This window comes from Oncorhynchus keta, chromosome 26 (genome assembly GCF_023373465.1).
Source record: "Oncorhynchus keta strain PuntledgeMale-10-30-2019 chromosome 26, Oket_V2, whole genome shotgun sequence".
NCBI lineage: Eukaryota > Metazoa > Chordata > Actinopteri > Salmoniformes > Salmonidae > Oncorhynchus > Oncorhynchus keta.
This window is the reverse complement of record NC_068446.1, coordinates 37,265,198-37,286,955: the sequence shown is the minus strand read 5'-3', so window position 1 is coordinate 37,286,955 and position 21,758 is coordinate 37,265,198. Positions and strand designations below refer to the sequence as shown.

The window sequence follows — 21,758 nt, the reverse complement described above, 5'->3', positions numbered from 1 at the left end:
TGACGGTGCCTGTCAGAGTAAAAACCAAGCCATGAGGTTTAAGAAATTGTCCATAGCGCTCCGGGAAAGGATTGTGTCGAGGCACAGATCTGGGGAAGGGTACCAAAACATTTCTGCAGTGTTGATGGTCCCCAAGCACACAGTGGCCTATTATTCTTAAATGGAAGAAGTTTGGAACCACCACGACTGTTCCTAAAGCTGGCTGCCCAGCCAAACTGAGCAATTGGGGGAGAAGAGCCTTGGTCAGAGAGGTGACCAAGAACCCGTCAGTCTGACAATGCTCCAGAGCTCCTCTATGGAGATGGGAGAACCTTCCAGAAGGACGACCATCTCTGCAGCACTCCACCAATCAGGCCTTTATGGTAGAGTGGTGTGACGGAAGCCACTTCTCATGCTGTGGGGATGTTTTTTCAGCAGCAGGGACTGGGAGACTAGTCAGGATCGAGGGAAAAATGAACACAGCAAAGTACAGAGATCCTTGATGAAGTCCTGAGAGCTCTGGAGCAGGTTCTCAGAATGTGGGTGAACGTTCACCTTCCAACAGGACAATGACCCTAAGCACAGAGCCAAGACATCGCAGGAGTGGCTTCGGGACAAGTCTCTGAATGTCTTTGAGTGGCCGAGCCAGAGCCCGGACTTGAACCCAATCAAACATTTCTGGAGAGACTTGAAAATAGCTGTGCAGCAACACTCCCCATCTAACCTGACAGAGCTTGAGAGGATCTGTATAGAAGAATGGGAGAAACGCCACAAATACATGTGTGCCAGGCTTGTAGTGTCATACTCAACAAGACTTGAGGCTGTAATCGCTGCCAAAAGTGCTACAACAAAGTACTGAGTAAAGCGTCTGAATAATTATGTCAATTTAATATTTCCATTTTTTTTTGTTTTATACATTTGCAAAAATGTCTAAAAACCTTGTTTTTGCTTTGCCATTATGGGGTATTGTTGAGGATTCTTTTTTTTAAATCCATTTTAGAAAAAGGCTAACGTAATGAAATGTGGAAAAATATACTGTCCAAATTCACGACGCTCAGGCCAGATGAAAAACCAAAAAATTCCATTACAGTTCATAGAAACATGTCAAACAATGTATAGAATCAATCTTTAGGATGTTTTTAACATAAATCTTGAATAATGTTCCAACCAGAGAATTCCTTTGTCTTTAGAAATGCGATGGAACGTAGCTACCTCACACAGGTGCACGCCTGAATGAGTTCATGGTACTCTGCCAGACACCTGACTCAATCAGCTCTCATTCCCTCCTCCTTCACAGTAGAAGCCTTAAACAAGGTTCTAAAGACTGTTGACATCTAGTGGAAGCCTTAAGAAGTGCAATCGGACCACATTTACACTATCTTGGATAAGCAAAGAGTTGAAAAACTACAAACCTCAGATTTCCCACTTCCTGGTTGGATTTGTTCTCAGGTTTCTGCCTGCCATATGAGTTCTGTTATACTCACAGACATCATTCAAACAGTTTTAGAAACTTCAGAGTGTTGTCTATCCAAATCTACTAATAATAGGCATATCTTAGCTTCTGGGCATGAGTAGCAGGTAGTTTACTCTGGGCACCTTATTCATCCAAGCTACTCAATACTGCCACCCAGCCATAGGCTACGCTGGGGCGGCAGCGTAGCCTAGTGGTTAGAGCGTTGGACTAGTAACCGGAAGGTTGCACGTTCAAACCCCCGAACTGACAAGGTACAAATCTGTCGTTCTGCCCTTGAACAGGCAGGTAACCCACTGTTCCCAGGCCGTCATTGAAAATAAGAATGTGTTCTTAACTGACTTGCCTGGTTAAATAAAGGTAAAATAAAAAAATTAAAAGTCGAAATCCTCGTTAAGTCCAAGAGGAGACAATGTGTTGTACCTGTGGAGCCAGAAAGATTCACTTTGAAGAAGATTCCTCTGTGTCCCCTCCCCGGTGTGACATCTTGACCATTTCTATTCCAAATGAACAGCAACCGGGTTTATTTTGTCTCACCTGTCCGTATATTGCTGCAGTGCTCACTGATCCAGATCTTAAGACATCTATGGGGTTTCCCTATGTAAGACCACAGGGACATTTCAACATGTAAACAACATTGGTGGACATGAAGGTAATCAGTCCTTTGATTTGAAACCTTTGTCCTGTGCGGGGGTGGATAAATTTGTCACATTTATACTTGAAAATGTTTTGCGCACATTGGCCACATTTGTAATTACCATCCGGAACCTTTTCCAAGAAAGTTTCCTATTTCTCAGGTGGATAATTACAGTTGACCACAATGTCTCTCATGTTTGGGGTTCTTTTAAAGACCATACATGGGGGATATTTAAAGATCAGTTGTATTCATGGGTCAGTATCAATAATGTACCAGTGCTTCCTGATAATGTCCTTAAATGCCTTCCCCAATGGTGCATATTGGGTGAAGCATGATCGGACACGTTCTGCTTTTACTTTTGGTTTAAGGCTTTCCTACCCTTCCAATTATTCATTTGCATGTTTTACCCAATTGTCTTTGTACCTTCTTTCATTCAACTTTTGTGTGAGCTCTGTGGTCTGTCTCTGGTAAGAAGCATCAGAGCGGCATATTCTTCCGATGCGGCAGAATGGACTTACAGGGAGAGTTTTGGTGTGGACAAGGATGAAAGCTGTCACCTCTAAGGAGGGTGTTCCGGTCTGTAGGTTTCCTTTAGAGATCTGTAGAGAGAGAGGTTTTGTCCTTAATAAGCATCACATCAAGAACACCAAGGTTATAGCTGCTAACCTGTGGTTGCTCTGTTGCATCCCAGATGACCGTGTAGTAATCTCTTAGATATTTTAGGGGATGTGGTTGTGTATGAGGTAGTATCAGAAATATAATTAGTGTTCACTTGATGGGCAGCAGTGCATAGTAGTTCAAAAGACAAATGAGTGTGTCTCTGTACTTCGTCCCTTTGACGCAGTGCTATACAGTATACAGTCTGTAAACCATACCTTTAGGCTCTTATAATTACTATTTTGTGCAGGGACTGGGAGACTAAAGCAATAATGCAGTTGTGTTTTTTATACAAAGTGATTTTACAGCTCATGCATAATGTGAATTATTAATAAGTCTACACTGTAGACAGTAGACTGGTATCTGTAGACCGTAGACTGGTATCTGTAGACCGTAGACTGGTATCTATAGACCGTAGACTGGTATCTGTAGACCGTAGACTGGTATCTGTAGACCATAGACTGGTATCTGTAGACAGTAGACTGGTATCTGTAGACAGTAGACTGGTATCTGTAGACAGTAGACTGGTATCTGTAGACAGTAGACTGGTATCTGTAGACCGTAGACTGGTATCTGTAGACCGTAGACTGGTATCTATAGACCGTAGACTGGTATCTGTAGACCGTAGACTGGTATCTGTAGACTGGTATCTGTAGACCGTAGACTGGTATCTGTAGACCGTAGACTGGTATCTGTAGACCGTAGACTGGTATCTGTAGACCGTAGACTGGTATCTGTAGACCGTAGACTGGTATCTGTAGACCGTAGACTGGTATCTGTAGACCGTAGACTGGTATCTGTAGACCGTAGACTGGTATCTGTAGACAGTAGACTGGTATCTGTAGACAGTAGACTGGTATCTGTAGACCGTAGACTGGTATCTATAGACCGTAGACTGGTATCTGTAGACAGTAGACTGGTATCTGTAGACCGTAGACTGGTATCTGTAGACCGTAGACTGGTATCTGTAGACCGTAGACTGGTATCTGTAGACCGTAGACTGGTATCTGTAGACCGTAGACTGGTATCTGTAGACCGTAGACTGGTATCTGTAGACCGTAGACTGGTATCTATAGACCGTAGACTGGTTTCTGTAGACCGTAGACTGGTTTCTGTAGACCGTAGACTGGTTTCTGTAGACCGTAGACTGGTTTCTGTAGACCGTAGACTGGTTTCTGTAGACCGTAGACTGGTATCTGTAGACCGTAGACTGGTTTCTGTAGACCGTAGACTGGTAACTATAGACCGTAGACTGGTATCTGTAGACCGTAGACTGGTATCTGTAGACCGTAGACTGGTATCTGTAGACCGTAGACTGGTATCTGTAGACCGTAGACTGGTATCTGTAGACCGTAGACTGGTATCTGTAGACCGGTATCTGTAGACCGTAGACTGGTTTCTGTAGACCGTAGACTGGTATCTGTAGACCGTAGACTGGTATCTGTAGACTGGTATCTGTAGACCGTAGACTGGTATCTGTAGACCGTAGACTGGTATCTGTAGACTGGTATCTGTAGACCGTAGACTGGTATCTGTAGACCGTAGACTGGTATCTGTAGACCGTAGACTGGTATCTGTAGACCGTAGACTGGTATCTGTAGACCGTAGACTGGTATCTGTAGACCGTAGACTGGTATCTGTAGACAGTAGACTGGTATCTGTAGACAGTAGACTGGTATCTGTAGACAGTAGACTGGTATCTGTAGACAGTAGACTGGTATCTGTAGACCGTAGACTGGTATCTGTAGACCGTAGACTGGTATCTGTAGACCGTAGACTGGTATCTGTAGACCGTAGACTGGTATCTGTAGACTGGTATCTGTAGACTGGTATCTGTAGACCGTAGACTGGTATCTGTAGACCGTAGACTGGTATCTGTAGATCGTAGACTGGTATCTGTAGACCGTAGACTGGTATCTGTAGACAGTAGACTGGTATCTGTAGAGATCAGTAGACTGGTATCTGTAGACCGTAGACTGGTATCTATAGACCGTAGACTGGTATCTATAGACCGTAGACTGGTTTCTGTAGACCGTAGACTGGTTTCTGTAGACCGTAGACTGGTTTCTGTAGACCGTAGACTGGTATCTATAGACCGTAGACTGGTATCTATAGACCGTAGACTGGTATCTGTAGACCGTAGACTGGTATCTGTAGACCGTAGACTGGTATCTGTAGACCGTAGACTGGTATCTGTAGACCGTAGACTGGTATCTATAGACCGTAGACTGGTTTCTGTAGACCGTAGACTGGTTTCTGTAGACCGTAGACTGGTATCTATAGACCGTAGACTGGTATCTATAGACCGTAGACTGGTTTCTGTAGACCGTAGACTGGTTTCTGTAGACCGTAGACTGGTTTCTGTAGACCGTAGACTGGTATCTATAGACCGTAGACTGGTATCTGTAGACCGTAGACTGGTATCTGTAGACCGTAGACTGGTATCTGTAGACTGTAGACTGGTATCTGTAGACTGGTATCTGTAGACCGTAGACTGGTATCTGTAGACCGTAGACTGGTATCTGTAGACCGTAGACTGGTATCTGTAGACCGTAGACTGGTATCTGTAGACCGTAGACTGGTATCTATAGACCGTAGACTGGTATCTGTAGACCGTAGACTGGTATCTGTAGACCGTAGACTGGTATCTGTAGACCGTAGACTGGTATCTGTAGACCGTAGACTGGTATCTATAGACCGTAGACTGGTATCTGTAGACCGTAGACTGGTATCTGTAGACCGTAGACTGGTTTCTGTAGACCGTAGACTGGTTTCTGTAGACCGTAGACTGGTATCTGAGCTTAGTGTCCCACATGAGACCTCAGCACAAGCTCCACTTATGGTGTTATTAGGTAAATGTTCTCTCACTGCTACATCTTACTCCCAACTTCAGGTCCGAATCCTTCAGGTCCGAAGTGAAATTGTTATTTAAATGGACATTAGGATTCACCCCCTAATCTCCAGGGACCACCCCACCTAATCCACTGTTTAGTCACTCACAGCAAGTTCAATTTAACATTGTCATGTTGATTTAACACTGGACCAGTGTATACTTGGTTCACACTTTTTACTGTTAAATTAACACTGTGCTTAGTGCTGACGCTGTTACATTTAGTCAGTTTTCAGGAATTAACACTGTGCTTAGTGCTGACGCTGTTACATTTAGTCAGTTTTCAGGAATTAACACTGTGCTTAGTGCTGACGCTGTTACATTTAGTCAGTTTTCAGGAATTAACACTGTGCTTAGTGCTGACGCTGTTACATTTAGTCAGTTTTCAGGAATTAACACTGTGCTTAGTGCTGACGCTGTTACATTTAGTCAGTTTTCAGGAATTAACACTGTGCTTAGTGCTGACGCTGTTACATTTAGTCAGTTTTCAGGAATTAACACTGTGCTTAGTGCTGACGCTGTTACATCTAGTCAGTTTTCAGGAATTAACACTGTGCTTAGTGCTGACGCTGTTACATTTAGTCAGTTTTCAGGAATTAACACTGTGCTTAGTGCTGACGCTGTTACATTTCGTCAGTTTTCAGGAATTAACACTGTATACTGTTTTGTAGTAACACGTCATAGTATTTTAACCATTACGCAAAGAGGTCCGTATCACTTGACAAGGTCACTCACGGTGGATGAAACATTACATTAACAAGTCTTCACTGACACATGTTCTTATGCTTTTACAAAGACTTCAGGACTAGCAGCAGACATGCTCAAACTTTAATTAACATAACCATAGACCACTTAAATTGGTACAACACTTCTATATATTATCATTACACTTGAACTCTTTAGGACAGTACATTAAATATATCATAATGCTTTAGTTGAACCTCTCTGGGATATGTGGGACGGTAGCGTCCCACCTAGCCAAAAGCCAGAGAAAATGCAGAGTGCAAAATTCAAATAATTTACTATAAAAATCAAACTTTCATGAAATGACACATGCAAGATAGCAAATTAAAGCTACACTTGTTGTGAATCCAGCCAACATGTCAGATTTCAAAAAGTATTTTCGGCGAAAGCAAAAGATGCTATTATCTGAGGATAGCACCTCGGTAAACAAAGAGAGAGAAGCATATTTCAACCCTGCAGACGCGACACAAAACACAGAAATAATCATATAATTCATGCCGTACCTTTGACGAGCTTCTTTCGTTGGCACTCCAATATGTCCCATAAACATCACAAATTGTCCTTTTGTTCGAATAATTCCGTTGATATATATCCAACATGTCCATTTATTTGGCACGTTTGATCCAGAATGACACCGGTTACAACTTGCGCAACGTGACTACAAAATATCTCAAAAGTTACCTGTAAACTTTGCCAAAACATTTCAAACTACTTTTGTAATACAACTTTAGGTATTTTTTAACGTAAATAATCGATAAAATTGAAGACGGTATGATCTGTGTTCAATACAGGAGGAAAACTAACTGAAGCTAGCTTTCTGGTCACGCACCTCTATCTAACAGTACACTTCAAGTTACCCTCGTTCAAGATGGCCGTACTTCTTCATTACACAAAGGAAAAACCTCATCCAATTTCTAAAGACTGTTGACATCCAGTGGAAGTGATAGGAACTGCACGAAGGACCCTTAGAAATCTGGATTCCGAATGAAAACCCATTGAAAAGAGAGTGACCTCAAAAACAAATTCTGAATGGTTTGTCCTCGGTTTCACCTGCTAAATAAGTTATGTTATACACAGACATGATTCAAACAGTTTTAGAAACTTCAGAGTGTTTTCTATCCAAATGTACTAATAATATGCATATCTTATCTTCTGGGGATGAGTAGCAGCCAGTTGAATTTGGGCATGCATTTCATCCGTACGTGAAAATACTGCCCCCTGTCACCAAGAAGTTAACAGCCAAGTTTTACCCTAACACAGATGTGTTAGGAACCTCTTGGTTTACAAGCCACATCAGGCCTGACAGTCAAATTATGCTGCCTTGTAAAGTGATGTAATTCCTATTAGAATCCAGCTAGAGTCAAGACATCCAACAGTTGGAATTTTCTTCACCTGCAACCTGCATTCAGAATGACATGGTTAGAAGCATTGTGAGGAGACTACCTAAACCATTTATACTGGAACAACCATTACAGTAACAGGTGCAATAAATCTAACTGATTGGATTCGTAAAATATTGTTATTTATCTTTGTGTAACATAGTATTAATCAATCAGTCAATGAACAATCCTAAAAATATCTACCTGCAGTAGAGCATGCTGGGAAATCTGATAATGACTGGCATGGTTTTGATGGGAACGTTTTTACTATCCACAGAGAACTGACACAATCACACTCATCACTGTTATTAACACCAACACTGGGGTTATTTTTCCACGAATGAGTTAATTTAACACTTACAGAGTTAAGGTAACTCCTAAGTCAACACAATAAATGTTACACTGAAATCAACACTAGCCAATATCCTGTGGTGGAGCACAGCCTGTCTAGGACATGTCTGTGGTGTTCAGTATAATTAGATATGCATCCCATGCAGGGCCTATCAACAACACAGCAAAATATTCTAGCTCCTCCTCCCCTTCTCTCAAGGACAGGTTGAGCTTCTGTCATCCATTCTCCTTGATATTTTAATTATTACGCTAATACCTCACACCTAGACAATTGTCACAACCTACACTATGGGCGCATTTGAGTGGTAAGGTGAAAGCCACCGACGAAAGTCTGGAATGAAGTCAGGGGAGGTGCATCTGTGACAGCCAAAAGTTGGACAGTCACCAGGTTTCCAGACAACTTTTTTTATGTGACTAAAGCATGTTGGATAAAAAACTGAATTATAGGTCTGATGGAAACTTTCCAAATGTCGACAAATCAAAATACGCTAGACAAGTTGGGATCTTTTTGTGTTGGTAAAATTAATTATGCATGAATTTGTGCAGATTTTAAAATATTCACATGAATATTGTATGGAAACCTAGCTATTGACGTGGTTTTGCAACAGCAAAGCTCAGTGCAACATGGCAGTGTTGCCATTGTTGGTAAAAAGTGGTTCTTTATAATGTCAAAATAACACATCTCCGATCCCCATATTATACACTAACAATCAGAAAATATATGTACATTGTACAATCAATTGGTGAGAGAGAGTTCCTGTATACAGTACATGAATTGCGGCAATTGTGGTTGGTTACTGAAATATTAGTGGAATCTGTGTGGGTAGCTGGACAGATAGGATGACTGACAGTGAAGGTGAACAGGTGGTCACGTGTCAGAGGAATGGATGAGACTGAGGCAGGAATTCCTTTAACCATAAAGTGGTATATTTACTGAGTAGTCTGTGCTGCATCACAAAGGAAACAAAATAACATGTGTCCGATCAAATTCATAATCACAAAGATCAAATCATAACAAGCATTAACATAATTAGGGAATTCAACAATCCAGTTCATTAAGAAGTCAATAGTAATCATCCGTGAGTCATTTAGGCTCGTAACTATTTATCATAATCATGAAAGAACAGTGAATGGTTATTCAATCTATAATCCCCATGAGTTTGATATCAAAGTCGATCAGTTAGCAAACAATGACGTTTCTCATTTCACCCTTTCAATTGTCTTCATGTGTACATGTAATTCATTACATATCGATTGCATAATTGGCCTATGAGGATCCGTAGGGCCGTGATCATTGACAATTCACATTACACAATATGTTTGAAGCGTGATGGCCCACTCTACGATCGCAACAGATAGTTCAGATGAAAGGTAACAGAGTCGGTGGATTCATGGACGCACAGACCTTCTGGAGAAGTCGGAGTTAAGGAAGAGAAAGCAGCGAGATCAGGCGATGGCGGTTTCCTCCTTTTATGGGAACGGGATCTGTCGGTCATTGCCACCTAACCTAATTAAAGCGCCCCTGGCGCAGCTGAGTAAGTGGCCATGAATTAAAGGCTTATTCCACCAACTCCATGGGCCGTTTCTACAGTTACCGTTTTAGTCACATCTTTGGTCACGTTCACGCGCGTCAAACAAAAACACTCTAATGATTGGTTGGCTGTAGAGCCTCCCACAATGTAGGCGATGGCTACAGGATGAAGTTGGTGAAAAGCAACTGCAGAAACTCAAAGTCGACTGCAGTCAAAAACGTCATGACTATTGAACACATGACTTATGTAAAAAAAAAAAGTTCATGCAGTCGACATGTAGACGCAAGTCGGGCAGTTTTTGTCCCCATAATGCAACACTTTGAAAGCCAACGATGGTCACTTGACAAAAGTGAGCCGCTCGAACGCGCCCAACATGTCACAAATACACAACATAATATGCCACAACTGCACCAAGACACAATAACAGAGTACATACATCAACAGCAAATCTAGGCATCATGTATACAGCTTTTCTCAACAACTCCTCTATACTCACAGTGCGTCAGAGCACCCAGTTGATGTGTCTGCAAACAACAGGAAGTAATACAAGGTTTTGTATTTATAGACACACTTAGATCTAATGATGGATGTTCTGCTACTGCTCATATAAGGCAACATGATAGCCCTGTTTTGGTTTGTGATGGTGACTGTAGACATTACTTGGGCTAACGGTGTGTGTGTGTGTGTGTGTGTGTGTGTGTGTGTGTGTGTGTGTGTGTGTGTGTGTGTGTGTGTGTGTGTGTGTGTGTGCGTGCGTGCGTGCACGCGTGTGCACATTTTCCATTGCAGCCCCACATCAGACAAAGATGCTGCTGATGATGGAGATATCGAGTAAGCACACACAACATGACTCCTTTCACCAGATGGTCACTATGGCGATGCTGTATATCACTGTTATCACAATATAAAAGAATACAGCCAGTATCTAGTCAATACATTGAAGTAATTGCCTGCAAGACAATACCTTGCTATTCCATCGTTATTGAACACTTTTACCACTTTACCTCGCTCACTGCAGACCTTGTGACAAAGTATAAAATAAATATGTGGCAACAGCTACTTTGGATGACAGTAGTGCTGTATCCCTGGACAGGCAGTGGTCAGTTGTTTTCACTGTGTTTATCTTGGCAGGAAGAGAGGCTCTGTGGCCTACGCTTCCCAGAAGCCCTGGCTGCTCAATGCGACGCTAGTGGAGAACATCACCTTCGAAATGCCCATGATCAAACCCAGGTGAGACTTGATTAGAAATGCCCATGATCAAACCCAGGTGAGACTTGATTAGAAATGCCCATGATCAAACCCAGGTGAGACTTGATTAGAAATGACCATGATCAAACCCAGGTGAGACTTGATTAGAAATGACCATGATCAAACCCAGGTGAGACTTGATTAGAAATGACCATGATCAAACCCAGGTGAGACTTGATTAGAAATGACCATGATCAAACCCAGGTGAGACTTGATTAGAAATGACCATGATCAAACCCAGGTGAGACTTGATTAGAAATGACCATGATCAAACCCAGGTGAGACTTGATTAGAAATGACCATGATCAAACCCAGGTGAGACTTGATTAGAAATGCCCATGATCAAACCCAGGTGAGACTTGATTAGAAATGACCATTAGAACAAAAGTGAAACATGGTATCTACACTGTACAAATGTATGTAAAGTTACAGCAATAATCTTAACTACTGGAATTCTATAGTACAGTACAGTAAAGAGTGATGCATTATGGACCCCCAAGGCCCAAGGGTTACTTGACCTCTGATTCAGGCCATTCTGAATCTCTGTTTGCCTCATTTGTCATTGAGAACTGTATCTGCCCTCCCACCCAGCCACAAACCCCCACCCGCGGCAGAACACCATATGTTTCCCCTGCCACTGGATGGGCACTGTGACACACGCTTTTTAAAAATCCTAATGACAAATGGTTTCCCAGAAGAGCAGGAAGCCTGTGTTTATGTTCCTATCTCCTCTCTCTCTGGGCTTAATGGGCGAGCTGCAGAAAATACTATCTCACTGAACCCTGATTTTTCTCTGTTGGTGTGGAGACGCATAAAAGAATAGTGTTTACCTACTCACACTGGTTACTTTTCTCCCCCTCTCTTCCACTCACTCTCTCCTCTCTCTCAATTCAATGCAATTTAAGGGCTTTATTGCCATGGGAACATATGTTAACATGGCCAGAGCAAGCTAACTAGATAATAAACAAAAGTGATATAAACAAAAAAAAAATAACAGTAAACATTACACTCACAAAAGTTCTCTCCGTTCAACTCTGAGAACAGTGGTTGAGCAAGCGCTCTTTTTCTCTCTCCCTCCCCCTCTCTCTGTTTCTCAGAGCACAGGAGCTGATCGTGGACGCAAAAAATATGTAATTAACTTTTGACGTTTTTTCAGAGGAGATCTTAGTCGTGCAATTTTACATCTAACTAAGATGTTGCAGTATTGCTCAATGAGAAAATGTGCATGAAAACAAGTCATCTCTCGTTGAATTACAACAAAGACTTTATTGAAGAATAGAGTCTAAGTACACGTCGGCTCCCAAACTTCTGCTGGCCTTCAGAAACTAAATGGTGTGCCCTTACTGAAGTCCAAAGCGAACAAAAACTTCACAAAATGTCTTCATAATATATGCTGGAACTCTTCGGAACTGCTTCGGCTGGGAAGCATGTGGGTTAATCACCACCCCAGGGCCAAACGATCTGTAGTCTGCCCAATATGCTGAGGGCTGCAGGCTCCGACAGAGATCAGCGCAGTCTGCATTTATCATGCTGCACATGGTCAGACAGACAACTTTGGGAGAAAAATATTTTTATGAATTAGCCTACACTCTTAAAAATAAAGGTGCAAGCTGGAACAGAATGAGGTTCTTGAGCGCGATGCAATAGGGGAACTATTTTAGGGTCTCCGAAGAACCACAAATGGGAGGGTTCTTTGACAAACCCTACAAACATCTAAAACCAGAAGTGTTTTTGCCCTCCAGGAACAGAATTGAATAGCCATACTGTATGATTTTAAGCCTTATTTACATATTTCCCAGGGTTACCAGTACAATCCATAAAGTGAATATGTTGTCATTAAAATGTATTTAAAAAATAAATTTTTCGTAGAGCCTTTTGAAGGCCTAGTTTAACCCTAATACAGTGGCAATGTCAGGCCTACAAGTCACATTATAATGACTTGCAAAGGGTTTGTGAAATTCCTATTGGAATCCAGCCAGAGTGGGGAAAGCCCACATTTGGGAGTTTTAGTCACCTGCATTCAGAAAGACTGCCAGGGTTGAGAAGACTAAGATACGACAATACCTTAAACATCTAAACTGGAACAAATATTTCAGGGTTGAGAAGACTAAGATACGACAATACCTTAAACATCTAAACTGGAACAAATATTTCAGGGTTGGGAAGAGAAGACTAAACTGGATACGACAATACCTTAAACATCTAAACAAATATTTCAGGGTTGGGAAGATTAAGATACGACAATACCTTAAACATCTAAACTGGAACAAATATTTCAGGGTTGGGAAGACTAAGATACGACAATACCTTAAACATCTAAACTGGAACAAATATTTCAGGGTTGGGAAGACTAAGATACGACAATACCTTAAACATCTAAACTGGAACAAATATTTCAGGGTTGGGAAGACTAAGATACGACAATACCTTAAACATCTAAACTGGAACAAATATTTCAGGGTTGGGAAGACTAAGATACGACAATACCTTAAACATCTAAACTGGAACAAATATTTCAGGGTTGAAGGAAGACTTAAACATCTAAACTGGAACAAATATTTCAGGGTTGGGAAGACTAATGACAATACCTAAATACAATACCTTAAACATCTAAACTGGAACAAATATTTCAGGGTTGGGAAGACTAAGATACGACAATACCTTAAACATCTAAACTGGAACAAATATTTCAGGGTTGGGAAGACTAAGATACGACAATACCTTAAACATCTAAACTGGAACAAATATTTCAGGGTTGGGAAGACTACGACAATAGATAAACTGGAACAAATACCTAAGATACGACAATACCTTAAACATCTAAACTGGAACAAATATTTCAGGGTTGGGAAGACTAAGACAATACCTTAAACATCTAAATGGAACAAATATTTCAGGGTTGGGAAGACAATACCTTATTAAACATCTAAACTGGAACAAATATTTCAGGGTTGAGAAGACTAAACTGGATACTAAGATACGACAATACCTTAAACATCTAAACTGGAACAAATATTTCAGGGTTGGGAAGACTAAGATACGACAATACCTTAAACATCTAAACTGGAACAAATATTTCAGGGTTGGGAAGACTAAGATACGACAATACCTTAAACATCTAAACTGGAACAAATATTTCAGGGTTGGGAAGACTAAGATACGACAATACCTTAAACAAATATTTCAGGGTTGGGAAGACTAAGATCTACCTTAAACATCTAAACTGGAACAAATATTTCAGGGTTGGGAAGACTAAGATACGACAATACCTTAAACATCTAAACTGGAACAAATATTTCAGGGTTGGGAAGACTAAGATACGACAATACCTTAAACATCTAAACTGGAACAAATATTTCAGGGTTGGGAAGACTAAGATACGACAATACCTTAAACATCTAAACTGGAACAAATATTTCAGGGTTGGGAAGACTACCTTAAACATCTAAAGATAGGGTTGGGAAGACAATACCAATTAAACATCTAAACTGGAACAAATATTTCAGGGTTGGGAAGACTAAGATACGACAATACCTTAAACATCTAAACTGGAACAAATATTTCAGGGTTGGGAAGACTAAGATACGACAATACCTTAAACATCTAAACTGGAACAAATATTTCAGGGTTGGGAAGACTAAGATACGACAATACCTTAAACATCTAAACTGGAACAAATATTTCAGGGTTGACAATACCTTAAACATCTAAACTGGAACAAATATTTCAGGGTTGGGAAGACTAAGATACGACAATACCTTAAACATCTAAACTGGAACAAATATTTCAGGGTTGGGAAGAAGACTAAAGAACAAATATTTCGACAATACCTTAAACATCTAAACTGGAACAAATATTTCAGGGTTGGGAAGACTAAGATACGACAATACCTTAAACATCTAAACTGGAACAAATATTTCAGGGTTGAAGGAAGACTAAGATACGACAATACCTTAAACATCTAAACTGGAACAAATATTTCAGGGTTGGGAAGACTAAGATACGACAATACCTTAAACATCTAAACTGGAACAAATATTTCAGGGTTGGGAAGACTAAGATACGACAATACCTTAAACATCTCTGGAACAAAACTGGAACAAATATTTCAGGGTTGGGAAGACTAAGATACGACAATACCTTAAACATCTAAACTGGAACAAATATTTCAGGGTTGGGAAGACTAAGATACGACAATACCTTAAACATCTAAACTGGAACAAAACTGGAACAAATATTTAAACTGGGGTTGGGAAGACTAAGATACGACAATACCTTAAACATCTAAACTGGAACAAATATTTCAGGGTTGGGAAGACTAAGATACGACAATACCTTAAACATCTAAACTGGAACAAATATTTCAGGGTTGGGAAGACTAAGATACGACAATACCTTAAACATCTAAACTGGAACAAATATTTCAGGGTTGGGAAGACTAAGATACGACAATACCTTAAACATCTAAACTGGAACAAATATTTCAGGGTTGGGAAGACTAAGAAGACAATACCTTAAACATCTAAACTGGAACAAATACCAGGGTTTAAACATCTAAACTGGAACAAATATTTCAGGGTTGGGAAGACTAAGATACGACAATACCTTAAACATCTAAACTGGAACAAATATTTCAGGGTTGGGAAGACTAAGATACGACAATACCTTAAACATCTAAACTGGAACAAATATTTCAGGGTTGGGAAGACTAAGATACGACAATACCTTAAACATCTCTGGAACAAATATTTCAGGGTTGGGAAACAAATATTAAACATCTAAACTGGAACAAATATTTCAGGGTTGGGAAGACTAAGAAGATACTGGACAATACCTTAAACATCTAAACTGGAACAAATATTTCAGGGTTGGGAAGACTAAGATACGACAATACCTTAAACATCTAAACTGGAACAAATATTTCAGGGTTGGGAAGACTAAGATACGACAATACCTTAAACATCTAAACTGGAACAAATATTTCAGGGTTGGGAAGACTAAGATACGACAATACCTTAAACATCTAAACTGGAACAAATATTTCAGGGTTGGGAAGACTAAGATACGACAATACCTTAAACATCTAAACTGGAACAAATATTTCAGGGTTGGGAAGACTAAGATACTGGAACAAATACCAGGGTTAAACATCTAAACTGGAACAAATATTTCAGGGTTGGGAAGACTACGACAAAGATACTGGAACAATACCTTAAACATCTAAACTGGAACAAATATTTCAGGGTTGGGAAGACTAAGATACGACAATACCTTAAACATCTAAACTGGAACAAATATTTCAGGGTTGGGAAGACTAAGATACGACAATACCTTAAACATCTAAACTGGAACAAATATTTCAGGGTTGGGAAGACTAAGATACGACAATACCTTAAACATCTAAACTGGAACAAATATTTCAGGGTTGGGAAGACTAAGATCTAAACTGGAACAAATATTTCAGGGTTGGGAAGACTAAGATACGACAATACCTTAAAATGGAACCTTAAACATCTAAACTGGAACAAATATTTCAGGGTTGGGAAGACTAAGATACGACAATACCTTAAACATCTAAACTGGAACAAATATTTCAGGGTTGGGAAGACTAAGATACGACAATACTTAAACTTAAACAAATATTTCAGGGTTGGGAAGACTGGACAATACCTTAAACATCTAAACTGGAACAAATATTTCAGGGTTGGGAAGACTAACCTTAAACATACAACAATACCTTAAACATCTAAACTGGAACAAATATTTCAGGGTTGGGAAGACTAAAATACGACAATACCTTAAACATCTAAACTGGAACAAATATTTCAGGGTTGGGAAGACTAAGGAAGACTAAAAATACGACAATACCTTAAACATCTAAACTGGAACAAATATTTCAGGGTTGGGAAGACTAAGATACGACAATACCAGGGTTTAAACACAAATATTTCAGGGTTGGGAAGACTAAAATACGACAATCTAAACTGGAACAAATATTTCAGGGTTGGGAAGACTAAGATACGACAATACCTTAAACATCTAAACTGGAACAAATATTTCAGGGTTGGGAAGACTAAGATACGACAATACCTTAAACATCTAAACTGGAACAAATATTTCAGGGTTGGGAAGACTAAGATACGACAATACCTTAAACATCTAAACTGGAACAAATATTTCAGGGTTGGGAAGACTAAGATACGACAATACCTTAAACATCTAAACTGGAACAAATATTTCAGGGTTGGGAAGACTAAGATACGACAATACCTTAAACATCTAAACTGGAACAAATATTTCAGTAACGGGTGAAATAAGTAACAGATTAAAATAGTTTAGAAAAATCTATGTTATATATATTTTAATAGCATACGATTAATTAATCAATCAATATGCATGCAAAAACATAGATATTGAAACATACAATTCTACAAATCAACCTGCAATAGACCATTCTGGGAATTATGATAAAGATGGACGTGTTTATCGTTCAACTCTGGTTATTAACACCGACACTGGGGTTGTTTTACATCACTGAGTGTTAATTGAACTATTTACACTGAAAAATAAACCCCAGTTCACACTGGCCAATTTGATGTGTGCTATGAAAGAGACACATCTGCAGCCTTCCATACATTTCAATAACCTTTTAGAACTCTGTAAAACAGTAGAGGCCACATCAAGAACCCCACACATAGAGGGAAACGTAATCGACCTCTCCGTCAGATGAACTCGTTGATACCATTTTTGTCTTTGTGTTCAGTATAAAGGAAATTAGAGGTAGTTTCGCGAGCCATTGCTAACTAGCATTGGCACAATGACTGGAAGTCTATGGGAATCTGCTTGCACGCTGATGCGAAATGATCTCTAACTTCCTTCATAGAGATTCGTGACATATCATACGTTTAGAAAATGTGTAAAATGTTGTACGTTTTCCAAATTCATAACGTATCATTTGAATTGTAAATTGTAACATATCATACGAAATGGGTGATGGACATCAACAAAATAATACATACCATACGAAACGTAACATATCATGCTAAATGGAGTGTCCTGGATTTACATACAGAATAATACGAAATACTCTGAGATCAAGTTGGTTTTTACTGTAACTTACTGGCAGCCAGTTACCTATAAGTTACTGTAAAAAAAAGTTAAAGTATGTAATCGTAAAAGCACTTGTTTACAGTAATGTACTGTTTCTTTGTTATTTAAGGTAACATACAGTACCTTTTTTACAGTAACTTACAGGTAAATGGCTGCCAACAAGTTGCCAGCAAGTCTCTTCAACTACCTCTAGTTTATTGGCTGATATAGCACAGTAATACCGATGGCCTAATATAATGGAATCTCTGGTCATTTAAACTGTTAATTCTTAGGTTGTTTTGCGCGTTTGGTATTGCCCATAGGGCGCAAAATTGCTGGGACCATTGCTGGCAAACGAGCTGTGTCAAATATGACAAAATAATATTGCGGGACTGCGGTTGGGGACCAACCGCTGGGAGGGTAGGTGTCTGACAGAAAGTCAGCCGGAGCGGGCAGGTGAGGTATGTAAAGCTGGGTGTGCAGAGGGAGATGAAGAAATCAGTATTCTACTCTAGTCTGTTTTATTCTCTCCTTCAGGCTTTTCTTGTTCTCTGGCCTCTCATTCCCTCACTAGCCCCTCTCTCTTTCTCTCTTTTCTTCATCTCGCTCAAATAAAGCCCCTAGCCATGATTCATCCCAACAGACAATTCATTTATTGTTAGAGTTTCAGCCTGAATACAAACTGAGAATAATATACTGTTGTTGACTGGGTTGCTGCCAAACCACTGTTGGTTTCCATAGTTAACATACATCTGAATGACCATGAATTTAATTGCCACTAAAGCACACTTCAAAATAAGTGGAGGTGGTGTCTACTCGTCCTCGTACAGTATCAGCTTTCACCAAGCCAAGTCACCTTATTGGCATTGCAGGGTCTTTGTTTTAATGTCACAGTTGTCATCTGATGACCTGTTTCGGTGTTGCCCAGGTACAAGGCTGTCATTGAGGCGTGTTCCCTGCAGCCGGATATCGACATCCTGCCACAGGGAGACCAGACCGAGATTGGAGAGAGGGTCAGTGACCATCTCTGTATCTGTTTCTGCCACTGTGTCTGTCACTCAGGACCAGCCGTGCCTGTCTCTCTTCACTCTCAGTAACTAACTGACAGTCAGGACTGCATGGTAATACTATTTAGGTATAACCTTTATATATTCAGGTTTGTCCCGTAGAGACAGAATCTCTGTTACTAGTGATGCCTGTCACCACCTGTCTCGTGTTGATGTTTATATGTACCACCGTCATCAGAGGCTACCCAGTACACTGTCATGTTTCATTTGGTCAGGCATCATGTTATTATGTGATCAGGTCTCGGTTGTGTTCTCTCCATATCTATTTTATTATTGTGAGTTTGGTGCAACAAATGTTATGCATGTGACAAAGGTGTGTGTGTGTGTGTGTCTTTTAGTAATTTTGCAGAGTGTATTTCTGTAATGTCGGTGTGTGTGTAATCTCTCATGTACAGACTGTAAACATATGCAATATTTTTTTTCTGGGTTAACCGAATTGAGTGTGTGTGTTATTTGAAGCATATCTGTTTGTGTGAGTGTACATGCTCTGTTGTCTCCTGATGTCCACGATCAGCTCCTTCGTTTTGTGGACATTGAGGGAGAGGTTATTTTCCTTGCAACACTCTACCAGGGCCCTCAACTCCTCCCTGTAGGCTGCCTCGTCAGTGTTAGTAATCACGTCTAAACCTGCAAACTTGATGATTGAGTTGGAGGCGTGCTTGGCCACGCAGTCATGGGTGAACAGAGAGTACAGGAGGGGGCTGAGCATGCACTCTTGTGGGGCCCCAGTGTTGAGGGTCAGCGTAGTGGAGGTGTTGTTTCCTACCTTCACCAACTGGGGGCGGCACGTCAGGAAGTCCAAGACCCAGTTGCAAAGGTCGGGGTTCAGACCCAGGGCCCCGAGCTTAGTGATGAGCTTGGAGGGTATTATGGTGTTGAAGGTTGAGCTATAGTCAATGAACAGCATTCTTACATATGCATTCCTCTTGTCCAGATGGGATAGGGCTGTGTGCAGTGCGATGGCAGTTGCATCATCTGTGAATCTATTGGGGCAGTATGCAAATGTTTATTTTATTTTTATTTTACCTTTATTTAACCAGGCAAGTCAGTTAAGAACATATTCTTATTTTCAATGACGGCCTGGGAACAGTGGGTTAACTGCCTGTTCAGGGGCAGAACGACAGCTCAGAGGTTTGAACTCGCAACCTTCTGGTTACTAGTCCAACGCTCTAACCACTAGGCTACGCTAAATTGAAGTGGGTCTAGGGTGTCAGGTAAGGTGGAAGTGATATGATCCTTAACTAGCCTCTCAAGGCACTTCATGATGACAGAAGTGAGTACTACGGGGCGATAGTCATTTAATTCAGTTACCTTTTGCTTTCGTTGCTACAGGAACAATGGTGGAACAGCAATCCACTACAGTGACAGTCTGCCCTCGGGGAGAGCTGCTGACATTCAACCACACACTCTGAAAAATAAAGGAACCAAATCAGTTTTGTTGAGAGCGATGATATAAGGGAACCATTTTAAGGTCTCTGAAAAACCATGTTTTTTTGAAGAACCATACAAAAATCCCAAACCAAAAGTGTTTTCGGCCTCCAGGACCAGAATTGAACAGCACTGCTGTAGGATTTTAAACCTATTTTTGCCTTTTAGTGAGTTTTAGAGTTACCAATACAATCCATGACTGTGTTTACTAGTGAAAGAGACATGTTTATTACATTCATTTATTTGTTTTGTCCTGTGGCCTTCACCAAGTGAGATCCTAAGTGAATAGGTTGTCATAAAAATGACATAATTTAAGGCAATATATTACACATTTCATAAGGCCTTATTTTCAGGGCCTAACTTTAGCCTACAACTCATATTGTACAGGCCTCATCAGGTCAACAAGTCACATTATGCTGGCTTGCAAAGGGATGTCTATTGGAATCCAGCCAGAGTGAGGTTATCCAGCATTTGGAATTGTCATTCACCCGCAACCTACAATCAGAATGACTGCCAGGGTTGGGAAGACTAAGAAATGAGACATTTGAACAGAAACAACCATTTCAGTTACAGGTGCAAGTAAAAGTCCAAGTAAAATATTGGATTAGTTTAGAAAAATTGATGTTATTTATATTTGAGTAGCATAAGATGAATTAATCAATCAATCAATCTACATGCAAAAACATAGATTTTGAAACAAACAATTCAAAAAAATCAACCTACAATAGAGCATGCTGGGAAATATGATAATGATGGGCGTGGTTTTGGTTCCACTCTAGTTATTAACACCAACAATGTGGTAATTTTACACCAGTGTTTCCCAAATTCAGTCCTGATCCCTGTTGTGTGCTATGAAAGGGACACATCTGCAGGCTTCAATACATTTCAATAACTTTTTTAAATTCTGAAGAACTGTAGATGCTACATCAAGAACCCAACACTTAACTCTTGCCTAATAAAGAACCTTTGAGTTATCAGAGCTGAGGAAGAACCATTTAGGAACCTTTATTTTTTTCAGTGCACACAAGTGCGCACACACACATAGTGCATACATACATACAGTGCCTTTAGAAAATATTCATACCCCTCAAGATTTTCATTTTTTAATGAATTTGTAAATACTTTGAAAAACACTATTCCACTTTGACATTGAGGTATTGTGTGTAGACAGAAAATCTAAATGTGGAATAAATCAAGGGGTATGAATCTATTCTGAAGTCACTGCACACACACACACACACACACACACACACACACACACACACACACACACACACACACACACA

At 40.2% G+C, this 21,758-nt stretch overlaps 1 protein-coding gene across 2 annotated transcripts in view; it reads left to right on the top strand.

Moving 5' to 3' along the window:
• The window catches only part of LOC118358785 (ATP-binding cassette sub-family C member 8-like), a 149,041-nt gene that overhangs the window by 86,673 nt on the left and 40,610 nt on the right, over positions 1 to 21,758 (top strand). For both annotated transcript variants that reach the window (XM_052480696.1, XM_052480695.1), the window contains exons 18-20: positions 10,430 to 10,471; positions 10,772 to 10,870; positions 18,906 to 18,990. In XM_052480696.1, coding sequence (XP_052336656.1) covers positions 10,430 to 10,471; positions 10,772 to 10,870; positions 18,906 to 18,990 — 226 coding nt within the window. The remainder of the gene's footprint in view (positions 1 to 10,429; positions 10,472 to 10,771; positions 10,871 to 18,905; positions 18,991 to 21,758) is intronic.